Source organism: Zonotrichia leucophrys, unplaced genomic scaffold (assembly GCF_028769735.1).
Source record: "Zonotrichia leucophrys gambelii isolate GWCS_2022_RI unplaced genomic scaffold, RI_Zleu_2.0 Scaffold_38_522144, whole genome shotgun sequence".
NCBI lineage: Eukaryota > Metazoa > Chordata > Aves > Passeriformes > Passerellidae > Zonotrichia > Zonotrichia leucophrys.
This window is the reverse complement of record NW_026992243.1, coordinates 416,591-430,944: the sequence shown is the minus strand read 5'-3', so window position 1 is coordinate 430,944 and position 14,354 is coordinate 416,591. Positions and strand designations below refer to the sequence as shown.

At 49.6% G+C, this 14,354-nt stretch overlaps 2 protein-coding genes across 2 annotated transcripts in view; both read left to right on the top strand.

Moving 5' to 3' along the window:
• The window catches only part of LOC135460410 (uncharacterized), a 51,407-nt gene extending 47,946 nt beyond the window's left edge, over positions 1–3,461 (top strand). Inside the window, 1 exon segment of the mRNA XM_064737222.1 lies at positions 2,959–3,461. Within this exon segment, the coding sequence (XP_064593292.1) occupies positions 2,959–3,461 (503 nt within the window).
• Positions 3,462–13,434: 9,973 nt separating this feature from the next.
• LOC135460409 (olfactory receptor 14J1-like) lies at positions 13,435–13,986 on the top strand (the record flags this gene model as incomplete). The annotated part of the gene is made up of 1 exon (XM_064737220.1): positions 13,435–13,986. A coding segment is annotated over one exon (552 nt), but the record flags the coding sequence as incomplete, so codon positions are not given.
• Positions 13,987–14,354: the final 368 nt, after the last annotated feature.

Sequence of the window (14,354 nt, the reverse complement as noted above, 5' to 3'; positions counted from 1 at the left end):
GGAAATTTGGCCCAATACAGACTATTAAAAGGAAGGAAGCTCTGTATAGCAGTCACAAAGGTAACAAAGGGATAAAAAAGAAAAATGATTGTCACATTTGGTAAAGCCTCCAAGCCGGGGAATTCAGGATTTATTCGGAAATTTACCTACTTGAGCTGGGTTTCTTCTGGGACTTTTAGCCGCCTTGCATTCCTCACCGTGGGGTGAATGAACCTTGTCAGTCTCACTGGTAACATTTGCTCCATTTCCTCCAGTGATTTTAACAACTTTATAAGGAAGGACGACAAATTATTTTCTTTACACTGGCCACCCATAAAAGCCATTTTCCTCATAATTTCTCCCATAAAGAAAAAAAGGTTTTATAAGCTCCATAAGCTTACCAGGAGGAAGGAGGGTGTGGTGGTTTGACCAGGAAGAAGTGGGAATTCTGGGATGCTGTGGTCAAACCAATGGATGTTCTGAGTTTGAGACTGGCACCTGGTGTAGCCAGTGGGGTTTGGACACACCTCCGAGAATACACAGGAGTTAAAAAGCAGAGCTCTGGCCCTGGGAGGTTCTCTTGGGACGTCGAGGGGAAGAGGTCGGATCTCCCTGCCCTGTCCAGCCACTGCTGCTGGGCGGGGGAGGGGCAGCCATTCGGTAGGCCCGGGGCCTGGACAGAGATGGGGGTGAGAAGGCCCTCAAGGATGGAAGGGTGGAGGAGCCCCAAGAGACATCGGGCAGCCATTCCCCCCCCCAGGAGGGAGAGAGAGGGAGAGTCGGCGAGACGGAATGTGATAGCAGCCGGCCCAGGAGGAGAAAGGGGGGAGAAGGGTGCAGCCCGGCCGGCCGCAGCAGCAGCACATGTGGGAGTATCATTGTTCTGAGACAGACAGAGACTGAAAGTTTTAACCCCTTTCTTTCATGATTGGGGCCTTGCAAAAATGCTAATCCTCCTCGAAGTTGAATAAGAAGGGAGATAGGAGATGAGATGAGACAAGGACCTGGCCCGAAGAACGTGGAGATGATTGAATGGGGAGAGATGATTTGGAGTGGCCTTCTGGCTGGACTTTTCTTGTGGCCATGGACTCAGTTTGTTCCTGTGACACAGAGACTGCACTTGGGGGGAAGCAGTGGCTCAGAACCAGGAGGGTTCATCGTGAGGACCCCTTGGCCCCAGGGGGTTGGAAAAATATGGGGGGGACAGATGTCCCAAAGCAGAGACTGTGCCTTTCTGGAGTGAGACAAAGCATCCTTAAAAGACAACCCTAAAAGCAGCTCTGATCCATGCACGGTGGTGAGAGCACCGGGCATGGAAGGAAGATGTCACAAGCGGCAAAAGGACTTTTTTTCCGGGCGGTGCCGAAGTGACAGGGAAGCACACGAGGTTTCAGTGTGTTTCCAGGGGAAGCCTATGGAACAAGAAGGACTCCTCTCCTCTTCATGAACTGAAGTTTGAGTATACTAAAGGGTGGTGCCAGGCTGGGCAGTTGGTGATTTGGGAGAATGTATCGGATTGGGAAATTCAGGTAGTGGGGAGGAGGAAAGTGGTTTTTTTGTAAGGTTTTCAATTTTTTTTTCTTTTCCTTATAGTTTTTCCCTATTTTCCTGTAGTTTAGGTAATAAAGTGTTCTTTATGTTTAAGCTGGAGCCTGTTTTGCTTATTCCTGGTCACATCTCACAGCAGACACCAGGGTGAGGGCATTTTCATGGGGGCACTGGCTCTGTGCCAGGCTCAAACCATGACAGAGGGACGGTGTCCAAGTTTCCAAGAGTTCTTCCAGAAAGAACCACAACCTCCTGAGTGGAGGGAATCATGCTGTTGTCAAAGGCACTTGGGATCAGAGAACAGTGCCCTGAACTCACTATGCATAAACAATATGGCAATTTGGTTAAGAAAATTGTTACAGAGATGCCTCTGCCCCAATTAAGGTGCTAACACGACCAAATCCGAAGTGGATCTTATTGAACAGTAAATCTGAGGTAGAGAGAAATGGAAAGAAAGAGAAAAATGTGTGTGGCATTCCCTGGGTGGGGGTTTTACATCTGAGCCAGTTTGGGTAAGGGGGGTGGTGTTCACCCCCTGAGCAGGGATTATCCCACTGTTCCAGGTTGCCATGCAAGATGTAACTAAATGCATGTTTTCAATCCCCATCTTCATCAACTGCTATAAACAGGTGGGGCAGTGTTCTTTATCTCTTCCATGACTCAGTCCTGATAATGCCCTCCAGGGGAGATCTCTTCTCTGAATGGGCCATTGAGTGTCACTGCAGGACTGATAAAATGCCATCATCCCATTGTGGGATGCTCCGCCCAGGGGGAGGATCGAAGCGTTCCTACCTGGATATAAGCTGAGCCTTGCTACAACCAGGAGCAGCTTGCCTACTGGATTCCCAGAGGACAAGAGCTCCATAACCACCACTGGACCTTGAGAGGAAGACCAGACCCTTTTATAGGATCACTGCTCTGACAGAACCACGTTCATCACTCCAACAGGACTACAGCCACAACTTAATGGGGCTGCTGCCACCACCCTGCCCAACAGGGTGTCAGGTTATATCCTGACTCTGTGCGTTTAAGGCAGTTTTTCTGTATCATTGCGTTGATCTTCATTTTGGTTTTGAATTGCAATTTTGGTTTAGACCCTCCCCAGGTTTGCCTTCAAACCAGTACAAAACTCAATGTGCTCATCCTTTGTTATTCTCCCAAAACAGGATTTCCCATCCCCAAACCATTGCCAGATGGAAAAGGAGACTGTGAGGAACAGGAAGGATCCCCGGGACACCCAGGCAGGTGAGGAGGAAGTCAGTACCCCTTTCCCCCTCTCTCCTGCTCCATCTCCCAGCCCAGCACGGCCCCCAGCTGCAGGACAACCCTGCTGCCAACGCCGTCCTGCTGGGGATGCACTGGGGGGATCTCCTTCCCCTTCCCTCTGGCACGGAGGCAAATCCCATCCTCTCCTTGTTTTTCCTCCCCCAGACAAGAAGCTGAGGACTGGGACCATGGAGGACAAATCCCCACAGCAGAACCTTGTGAAAGAGGCTGTTATGAGTGACTCCAGGGCACTGGAATCCAACAGGGAGGAAACTCCCCAGAGATCCCACAGGAGGAGGGGCTCCAAACCCAGCCCAGGGTGCTCTGAGGAGGAAAGACCCTCCCTGAGCCAGGAAGGTGGACAGAGCTCAAGCCAGGGCTCAGAGATGGTGGTCCATGAGCAGCTTCATGGTGGCAAGAATCCCCACAAGTGCTTGCAGTGTGGGAAGAGCTTCAGGCAGAGCAGCACCCTGATCAGCCATCAGATGATCCACACTGGTGAATGGGCCTATGAGTGTGGGGAGTGTGGGAAGGGCTTCAGCTACCGGTCAGAACTCATCAGGCACCAAGGCATCCACACTGGGGAGAGGCCCTACGAGTGTCCCCAGTGTGGGAAGAGCTTCACCAGCAGCTCTAACATGACAAAACACCAACGGAGGAGCTACTAAAGGAAGCCCTGAGAGTGCCCCAGCTGCAGGAGCTTTGTGAACTGCTCCAGCTTCATCCCCAATGGAGGTCTAACATTGGGAAGAGTGCGGGTGATCCATGTTCCCTATGATCCATGCTGTGAAGACAACTGCCCCAATACCTTCCCCTCTCAATGACATGTTGTAGAACTGAAGTACATGAGGGTCTTTCAATGGCCCTGTAATTACATTCACTCTCACCTCAGGTCATTGCCAGGGGCAGGAAAGGGACTCTCTCTCTCCCTGAGAAGAAGGGTGTCCCTTCCAGGTGGGGGAAATATGTTGCTGGGAAGAGCCAGGCAGTTGTGTTTTAGTTTTCCCTGTAAACAGTTTTATTTATCCCTTCTGTGATCAATAGTTTTTCTGTTCCATTTGTTCCTTATCTCGTTGCTGTTCCCAATAAATTGTTCTTATCCCAGCCCGGGATCTTTGCCTTTTGCACTTTCCATGGGAGGCAGGAGGGCCATGAGGGCAGCGCGTTTTTAGCAGGAGCAGGAAATTGGGGAATCTCATTCCTGAACCCCAGCCCATGGAAACCGAGCATCCCAGCTGGTGTCAGCCCTGGTGGCCATGGCAACAGCCTTGGGAGCGGGTCCCTGGCTGGGGCTGTGGGAATCTCTTCCCTCTGGTGCCCAGGGAGAGGAGTGGAGGGAACGGCTGCAGCTGAGTCGGGGCAGGCTCAGGTTGGATGTCAGGAAAAGGTTTTTGCCCAGAGGCTGCTGGGGCCCTGCCCAGGCTCCCCAGGGAAGGGTCCCAGCTCCAGGGCTCTCTGAGCTGCAGCAGCGTTTGGACAGCGCTGCCAGGCCCAGGCTGGCGTTGTTGGGGTGTCCTGTGCAGGGCCAGCAGTTGGACTGGAGGATCCTGATGGTTCCCTCCCAGCTCAGCCAATTCTGTGGTTCTGGGATCCCATGAGCCTGGGGATGGGACTGCCAATGGTTGCCATGGCAATGGGCTGTGGCTGCAGGCCTGAGCTGGTGTCCATGGCAACCACCCCTGGCATGGGGTCTCCATGGAGCTGCCGAGGGACTGAGCACAGCAACAGGGGGCTGGTGATGGTTGCCATGGAAACTGACCATAGCAACAGGAGAGGGTGATGGTTGCCATGGAAACTGACCATAGCAACAGGTCCTGGTTATGGTTGCCTGCTAAGGATCAGATTTGTGACACGCGCTCAGAGGGGTTCCATAGGGACTTTCCAAGAGTCTTCAGGCTGTTCCAGAGCTGGAATGCCACAGGCAGAGACAGGGGCTCCATGGAGACCTCCCAGGGCTTTCTGGGATGTTAAAGAGCCCTGTGATCAGAGGCAGTCACAGCCATTCCATGGTGACATCCCAGGGCACCTTGGGCTGCCAAGGCACCCATCTGTCACAGGCACTCATGGGGGCTCCACGGTGACATCCCAGGAGTCCCCAGGCTGCCAAAGAGCTGGGATGTCCCAGACACTCACAGGGGTTCCTGTCATGGGCACAGTGGGAGCTTCAAGCAAAGTTTATTGGAGGAGTTCTTTCTGGGTCTCAACATTCAGAAAGGAACCCCATCAGACCCCATAGATCCCCAAATGTTACTGCTCAGTCAGAGATTACACAGACTCAGATCAGAAGGCTAAAAGCCACACTCTTATTCAATCCTCTTGGTTTGCTACAGGTGGACCTCTTTGGTCATTTAATCAACACATTTCACATGATTGGCCAATTAAGACAACACCCTACAGTAAATAACTTTATGGAAAAAACCAACTTATTGCAAACATTGTCAAGGCACCAGGTATTGATATTTGTTTTACATTGGGCCTTTCTGGGGGCTCCCTGGATGGGGGAAACCCTCCTGTAGCAGTTCTGTGCCAGGTAAAAGGAGATGCACGGGACTTTTTTAGTCTTCAGCTTCTCGTTTATTTTTATCTTATCTAAAGTTTTGCATTGCTCTCTGCACCAGGCCCAGCACGCTTGGAAAACACCTCAGAATAGCTCTAAAATGTATGTTTTCAAGGTCTTTTAAAGTTGTCTCATCCTTTAAACTCTTAAAACATGTGTTATTTCTAATTATCTACCAATAACTCATCCCTTGACTGTCCACATAACCTCTGCACTGTGCCTTCCTTGGCCAATGACCGTCTGCCACCAGCAGCAGAAAATGGAGTAGATGAAGAAGACAGGGACTACACTCCAATTCCTCCATCTTGCTTCCTATCTACCCCATACTAAAAATCCCAAAACTTACACCCAAGGAACATAGTATACTGCCCTCTAAACTATTTCCCACTTTGGTAAATTCTAATTTTTCTCAAAGTCCTGGAAGCCCTCATCACGGGCGAAGGTTAAAGGCAGTGTTTTTCTGGGGGTCAGGACCTCTCAGAGAAGACAGAGAAATATTCCCTGTGCCTTGGATTCCCACACATTTAACCTAAAATCCTTTAACCCTTGGCATGTGAAGATATCCAAAATTGTTCCAGGTAAGTAGGATCAGAAGGAGAAGAAATAGAGAACAACAGAAAGACAGAAGATCCATAGAAAGGCACGTACATGGGTACCAACTGCTGGGGTTCCAGCACTGCTAACAAGAGGAACCCCAGGAGAAGGCAGGATCCACACCCTGGGCTGGTCTCGTGCTCTGGCTTTTAACCCCCTGGGCCCTCATGGGCCTGCCCCTGGGGTGGGACTAACAGTTGTTTGTCCAATCAGAGTCAGGGTGGAGCAAGTTGCTGGTGTGTGATTGATTGATTAACAGATGGGCCAATCAGAGCTGGGTTAACATTGCCCCCGCTGTGTGATTGACAGCTCTGCCAGGCCAGGGCTGGGGGCGGGGCTCTGTCCCACCACAAACCAAGGCCCAACCCGGCCCTGGGCCCACACGGGCATTGCAAGCATCCCAAGGTGTCTCGGGACATCAATCTCATCCAGCCTCTGACAGCAACCAGGGTGACATTACAGAACCTCATAGAACCATGGGTCAGTTGTGACAAAACGGGTCCAAGGACACCACACTGACACTACGGAACCTCATGGAACCGTGGCTCAGTTGTCACAATGAAGATTCAAGGAAACTATGGTGAGACTATGGAATCTCATGGAATCAAGGAGACCGTTGTGCAGCTCAGGGGCAGTATGGATGCAAGGGTCAATGATCAAACAGGGGGGCCCATAGAAACAAGGAACTATTGTGACACAGCAGAGCCGCATGGAGCCAAGGGACCCTTGTGACTCTGTTGGCGTTTATTAAACCAAGCAAACTTTGTGACATTGCAAGACTTCATGGAATAAAGGGGACAATTGTGACAGTATGGGGAACCATTAAAAAAAAGGGAACATGGAACAGGTCTGCCTCGTTTGGACTCCTGGGGGCTGTCTGACAGGTCCCACTGAATTAGACATGCCAAGGGCCATTCTCATCTGACTGTGAAGCACTGGGGCTCTCTGAGTTTCTTCCTATGGAAAAGAACTATCTTTCTTGTCTTGGCTTCCATGGCTGAAATTAGGATTCCACCTCTAAAATTCCATATATTCAAGGCTCATTAGTGGATCATTAATTTCCAAAAAAATCTGCCAATAAAGTCAAGTCTGGCTAGCCTTGCCCTCTGGTGACTGCCTCTCATCTGAACCTGAACCACTGAGGCTCACTTATTTCCTTCCTATGGAGACCATTGTGACACTGTGGGGTGTTGTGGAGCCAAAGGACATTGTTACACTATAGGAACTTGTGGAACAAAGGGGATCATTGTGACACTGTGAGTACCATGAATCCAAAGGGCCATTGTGACACTGTGGAGTCTTGAGGAACCATGGAGGCCATTGTGACACTTTGGGGTCTTCTGAAATGCAGGGCATCAGAATTACCCTGCAGGGTACCATGGATACAAGGGACCATTGTGACACTGTGGGGCCTTGTGGAACCAAGGACATCTCTGTGGTTCTGTTGGGCCACATGGTCCCAAGGGGCCAGTGTGAAGCAGCGGGGCTTTGTGGAGCCAAGAGGCCATTGCTGTATTTCAGGGCCGTGGAGCCAAAGGGGCGTTGTGATCCTGCAGGGCACTGTGGATTCATGGAGAGCATTGTGGCATTGCAAAGCCCCATGGAATCATGGAGACCATTGTGACCCTGCAGGGCCTCATGGAAGGAAGGGGCCATTGTGACACTATGGGAACTTGTCGAACCAAGGGAATTATTGTTGCACTACTGGGCCCCAATGGAACCAAGGGGCCATTGGACACAGCGAGGCTTCATGGAACCAAGAGACCATTATGACACTGTGGGGCCTTGTGGAACCATGGAGACCATTAAGGTCCTTAAGGACTTGTGTTATCAAGGGGCCATTATGACACCTGAGGGCATCATGGAAGCAGAGAACCACTGTGGCACTGCAAGGCCTCATGGAAACAAGGAGCCATTGTGACAATTCAGGGCCTTGTGGAACCAAAGGAACATGAAATAGGTGTGGCTGCCTTGGTCTCCAAGGGGTCACCTGAAAGGTCTGGCTGACCTTGGAATGTGGAAGGCCACTCCCATCTGCCCCTGAAACACTGGGGCTCTAGGCTCTTCTTTTTGTGGAAAAGAATTGTCCATCTTTTCCAGGCATCCATGGCCAAAACTAGGATTCCACCTACAAATTTTTCTGTATTAAAGGATTGCTGCCAGACAAAAGTTGCCAGGAGAGACAAGTCTGGCTGGTCTTTGACTCCTGAGGGACAGCACTCACCTATTTTCCAAACAATGGAAAGGACTCTGTGCTTTTCTTTTTATGAAAAAGACCCTATCCCTCTTCTCCAGGCACAATTTTTTAAAATTAGGACTGCATTCATAATTTTAATATCCAAGGGTTGCTCCAAGCAAACCTGCCAGGACAGACAGGTCAGGCTCACCTTGACCTCTGGTGGTTACTGTTCATCAGCTCCTGAATCATGGAGCTCCGTAATTTCCTTCCTATGGAGACCAGTGTGAAAGTTGGGAGCCTTGTGAAATGAAGGGGCCATTGTGGCACTGCAGAGTACCATGGATCAGAGGGACCACTGTGACACTGTGGAGCCTCGTGGAACCAAGGACATCACTGTGGCTCTGTTGGGACACATAGTTCCCAAGAGGCCAGTGCAAGGCAGCGGTGTGGTAGTTAGCTCAGCTGTAACTCAGAGTCAGCCAGATTTTACCCCAAAAGAACTGGGCATGAGTTTCAAGCCCTGGGAATAATTTCTTTAACTTTGGGTGAGTTTGAAAGTTCCCCCATAAGCCTTTAGTGTTGCTATGCTAGTTTATCCAAGTTCTACTACCCTATTGGTTACTTGTTTCCCTTCTATGGTTATTGTTCTAGAGTGTTTTACCCCCAAGTGTACATGTTGTTGCTTCCCCTTTGACTCAGGTCTTTGGATCCTGCCCCTCATACTGTTCTTGATTTCTCCATGTTTATTGTTTTTAACCGTGTTATTAAAGTTCCTTTTAAACAACTCCATCAATCCTGCTAATTTTCATTTTTGCCACCCTCGCCCTGAAGTCAGGGAACCAGAGAGGTTTGTCGCAGCCACCCTCACTGAGACATTTGGCACCCGAAGAGGCACCATGATGTTCAGGGGTCCCCATGTCAGTCACATCAGCTGGGGTTAGCTGACTGATAGGCCAGCGCTCCCTGGGATTTTGGATTGTGCCGGGCCCAGTGGATTCATTGTTGCTTCAAGGGACCTTGGCCCAGGATCTGCAGGGACAACGACGGTTTCACCTGCATAGGATTGCAGGTGGGTTTGGGGAAATGCCCATTTTGCTACTGTGTTTTTACAATACAGATCCACATCCCATAATTGATTTGGGGTGTTCCAGTGGCTGTCCACCTAAGGCAGAGAAAGAGAAAAATGGGCAGCCGGATGTCCAAAGTAGAAAGGTGTGTATATGGATGCTTTAATTCTCACTGATCAAGACCATGTATCTTCAAAGAACAAATTAAAATCAATCATGAAGTGGATCATTAAAAATTTTCCAGATGTCCCTGAGTCTGACCATCCTCCCTCCATCTTGGCTCCTCCATTTCATTCTACCACAGCCTTCTCTTCCACCATGAACGAAGTTCCAGACTCCACTCCCACAACTGCAGGTCATTCCCCACTCTCAATCATTCCACCTCCACCCTGGGCCATGCCTCCAAAAGGCAAGCCTGGAAGTCTGCCATCCTAAATCAAGGCCCTTCCTCTCCAACACCTGTTAAAATGGCAGTGCCCTTTTTTTGCCTCCGACAACACTATAACCCCCATGGTCCAGGTAATAAGCCCAACTATCACACTATTTCTAATCCACATGTTTCTGCTCCAAGTTATTCTTCCTCCCCAGAAGACAGTTTAGATTCCCCAGAGCCACCTTATCCCTTAATTCCCGAAGATCCCTGGGAAAGGAAGCAGACTGGCAAATAGTCTCTAAACTCCTCTTTGCCCCCGTATGTTATGAAAGAAGGGGGCAGAATCCCAGGTATCAGCCATTGGTTTACGAGGAAATCAAGAATCTGTGGTAGGGCAGCTAAAGACCATAGGAAGGACTTACTTTGTTATAATGGCCTCATGAGGGCCATGTTTACAGATCATGTCTTAACCCCCTATGATCTAAAATATATTATGACCATGATGTTGCCACCTAAAGAATACACCCTGTGACGAGGGGCATGGAAGTGTTTACTAAATCAATTATTAGCAGACTATGCTAATAATGAGGTAAAGGCAGAGTTGACACTCAGCCATCTAGCTGGAGAAGGAAAAACCCAGTCTACCAGATGACTAAGCAGCAGATATCTCCAGAAAAGTATTGGATGATATCAAAGAGATGGCTTTGCAAGATTTAATCCAGGTACCGGATTGTAGCACCCCAAATTTGGACTACCTTGGGTGGCTGCAGCTAAAGCTTTAGGACAATTAGGCCATCTTGGATGCCTGTTAAGTAAGCAAACAAAAGCTACATCCCTCACATTGAGTGGCTAGCTCTCAGACATAGGGACCATCAGACATGCCAACTTGCAGAACAGCGATAGAGGTTTTATTCTGGGCTCATGGGCATGACTGTTTACACTCTGAGGGAATGTACTGTATGAACCTCTCCAGCCACAGTGAGTCAATTCAAAACAGCATTCAGGTACTGAAGGGTTGAAGAATCTTCAAGTGGAAAACAAAGACTGGTTCAATAAACTCTTCCAATCCAAGGGACGAAAGGGTTGGATGATAACTAGCTAAAACAGGACTATTCATTCTCTTAGTGGTTGCTGTTGTATTGTTAATTGTCCCATGTTTATTTGGATCCTTCTAGAAAAACTTACAAAATTCTTTCAGTTCCATCTTTGTTGTAAGACAGAAAGGAGGAAGATACTCAACACAGGCTCCTTATGGACTCCTTGGAGGAGAGAATTGGAGGCCAGGATGGCACAAAAACCTCTCAGAGACTCAGTGTGGGAAGGAAACACCTTAAAAGTAACTAAAAGTATTCTTAAATCCATAAAGTACCTTAAAAACTTTGAGTATCTCAAGACATTAATGGGCACCACTGAGTGTCAGTACAGAGCTCTCAAGGGACTTGTTAAAGCAGATAATTGGGGCCATGATTGCACAAACCTCTCACAGAGTCTGTATCAAAAGGGAAACACCAAGTACCTTAAAATAACTGAAGTACCTTGAAGTAGTAATGAGCCCCAGTGAGTGTTGTTACTGATAAAGCCTCTCCAGGGACTAATTACAGCAGAGAATTGGAGGGCATGATTGCAAAAATCTCTCAGAAATTCAAGGCCAAAGCAAAACCCGAAGTCCTGTGAAAAACCTGCAGCCCCTGGGAGCATTAAGAAGCCCCCAGGGCAACTCCTGAGCAAGGGTCCCAAGGGATTCCTTCCAGCAGGTCCTTGAGGCCACTGGGATGTGGGCTGGGGGGGGATGCTGAGGGCAGGACAAGGGGCTGACAGTGCCCAGCCTGGCTGGGGCTGTGCCAGGAGACCCCAGGGCCTCAGGACAAGGTGTCTCCTCACAGTCCTTGGTGGCACAGACCCTGCTGTGCCCCAGGGCACCAAGACTTGGCTTCTCTTTGTCCCCACCTGCCATCAGTGCCTCCAGTTCTCTGCTCTGCCTGGGGCCTGGGGACACTTTCTCAGTGGTATCCCTCAGTGGGACCCATTAAAAGTCCAAGAAACTTTGGAGTTGGATTCTGCCTTGGAGTTCTGGAGAGGTTTCTTCAGCTCCCTCTCAGGGACTGATGTTCAGTCAGTCGCAGCCACCCTCAGTCAGTCAGAGCACAAAGCCCCAGAGGCTCATTAAAGTCCTTGTGCTGTGTCTGTGCTGCTGAGCTGGACTGGGCTCCTGGCACAGAGGCAGCTCCTGGTAACCAAGAAGAGCTTCAAAAGCACATTTCTCTTGATGAGCAGCTCTTCTGCAAGTCCAGCAGGGCTGGGGCACTGCCTGCAGCCACCCCGGGCATAGCACAGAGGCACAGAGAGCTTCAATCAGTCAGGGCTGGGAAGGTGCTGAGAAGTGTCTGGGGGAGAATCACTGCCAGCCCTTGGCACAGGAACCTCTGGCTGCAGGACAATGCAGCTGCAGCTCCTGGAGTGATCTCGTAATGCTGGAACATCTCATTGCCTACAGATTCTGTGAGTACAACTCTGAGTATTTCTGGTGCAGGGGATGTGAAATGCTCAAGAAGCTCTGACATGCTGAGGGGTTCTGATCAGTCAGAGAATATTTCCAAGTCAAGGATTTTGATAAAAATAAGGAAACTTTCTAAGACTTTGTATTCAGTTTCCTAGTATTAGAGAATGTTGGGAAGGGAGGGTTAAATATTAAAGGTAGTATAAATTATCAGTTATTATTTTATCCATGCCTGAGACATCCAAACTGTTCCTTTCACTGATCAATAGGTCCACAAAAAATCCCTAATGTTCTTTCATCCACACGGCCAATGGACTGCAGCAGCATCCCCTTTGCTGGAGCCATCAGGCTCAGTCTGAGCTGTCCTCTCTCCAAGCTGCAAACAGAACCTGCCCCCAGCCAGTGCCCTGCAAACAGGGAGGGTTATGTCCGGCTAAGGAGAGTGCACAGAGATTTGGGGTCTGTCAGTGCTGCCAGGGAGATATCAGGCACAGGGAAACACCTGCAGGAGGAAAATCTCCAGGAAGCAGAGAGGTGATCAGTGAAATTAGACACGTGAGTCCTTGGCTACGAATGTGGAGCTTGGCTGTACTGGATTCATCTGCTCTAAGCAGTACCTGGCGACATTTTAGGGGAAGCAGGGAAGGTGATCACCCTGCACCGGAGAGAGACTCAAGCCCAAAGAATCTCTGAACAAGTCAGAATGAAAGACCAACTCCCCTCAGTCTCCACTCATCATCTTGACCCAGGGAACTCACTCTGTTCTCTCTGAGGGCAGCAGAAATGCTGAGGGTTTGATATGCAAAAATACCAGCAGAGACATGGAGGCATCTCAAAAAGAAAACCTCACAACTCTTCAACACTGAAGCCTGTGTCTGTGTTTTACAGAGGAGGGTATATGGGAAATGGCTTTGATTTTGATTACATTTATCTCCTCAAACTCTTCACTGTCCTTTTGTCCATGAACAGGTCCCTATGGCCAGCCCCAGCAAATGTCCAACAGCAGCTCCATCAGGCACTTCCTCCTGCTGGCATTGGCAGACACACGGCAGCTGCAGCTCCCGCACTTCTGCCTCTTGCTGGGCATCTCCCTGGCTGCCCTCCTGGGCAACGGCCTCATCATCAGCGCCGTAGCCTGCGGCCACCACCTGCACACGCCCATGTTCTTCTTCCTGCTCAACCTGGCCCTCAGCGACCTGGGCTCCATCTGCACCACTGTCCCCAAAGCCATGCACAATTCCCTCTGGGACACCAGGAACATCTCCTACACTGGATGTGCTGCACAGCTCTTTTTTTTTTGTGTTCTTCATTTCAGCAGAGTTTTCTCTCCTGACCATCATGTGCTACGACCGCTACGTGTCCATCTGCAAACCCCTGCACTACGGGACTCTCCTGGGCAGCAGAGCTTGTGCCCACATGGCAGCAGCTGCCTGGGCCAGTGCCTTTCTCTATTCACTGCTGCACACAGCCAATACATTTTCCCTGCCCTTGTGCAATGGCAATGCCTTGGATCAGTTCTTCTGTGAAATCCCTCATATCCTCAAGCTCTCCTGCTCACACTCCTATCTCAGGGAACTTGGTCTTCTTACAGTTAGTGTCTGTTTTATATTTGGCTGTTTTGTGTTCATTGTTTTCTCCTATGTGCAGATCTTCAGGGTCGTGCTGAGGATCCCCTCTGAGCAGGGACGGCACAAAGCCTTTTCCACCTGCCTCCCTCACCTGGCTGTTGTTTCCCTGTTTGTCAGCACTGTAGCAGTTGCCTACCAGAAGCCCCCCTCCATCTCCTCCCCATCCCTGGATCTGGCCCTGTCAGTTCTGTACTCGGTGGTTACTCCAGCCCTGAACCCCCTCATCTATAGCCTGAGGAACCCGGAGCTCAAGGCTGCAGTGTGGAGACTGATGACTGGATGCTTTCAGGAACATTAAACTGCTGGCCAGTTCCTGCAAATCACTTGTAATAAAAATCATCTTTGATACTTCTTGTTGGTTTCATTTTGGAAGTTCCTTTTCTTTGTTTTGCTTTTTAAATAATATCTACAAATAAATGTCATTGTTTGTGCATTTCTAATTTTGCTTCTCTCCACCTTCCATGTGGCCACAGACTGTGTCAATGAGGGGCTGTGCTTTTGGTGGCTTTAAGGAACTAATGGATCTCCCAGCAGAGTTTTCTGTAGAGATGCCCTTTTGTTGCCTTCTCTGGAGCTGCAGCAGCAATGTCTGTGTGAAGAGCTGGGGCAGATCAGTGCTGGCCCAGCAGCCCTGCTCCTGCTGGCCACACCATTCCTGATCCAGGC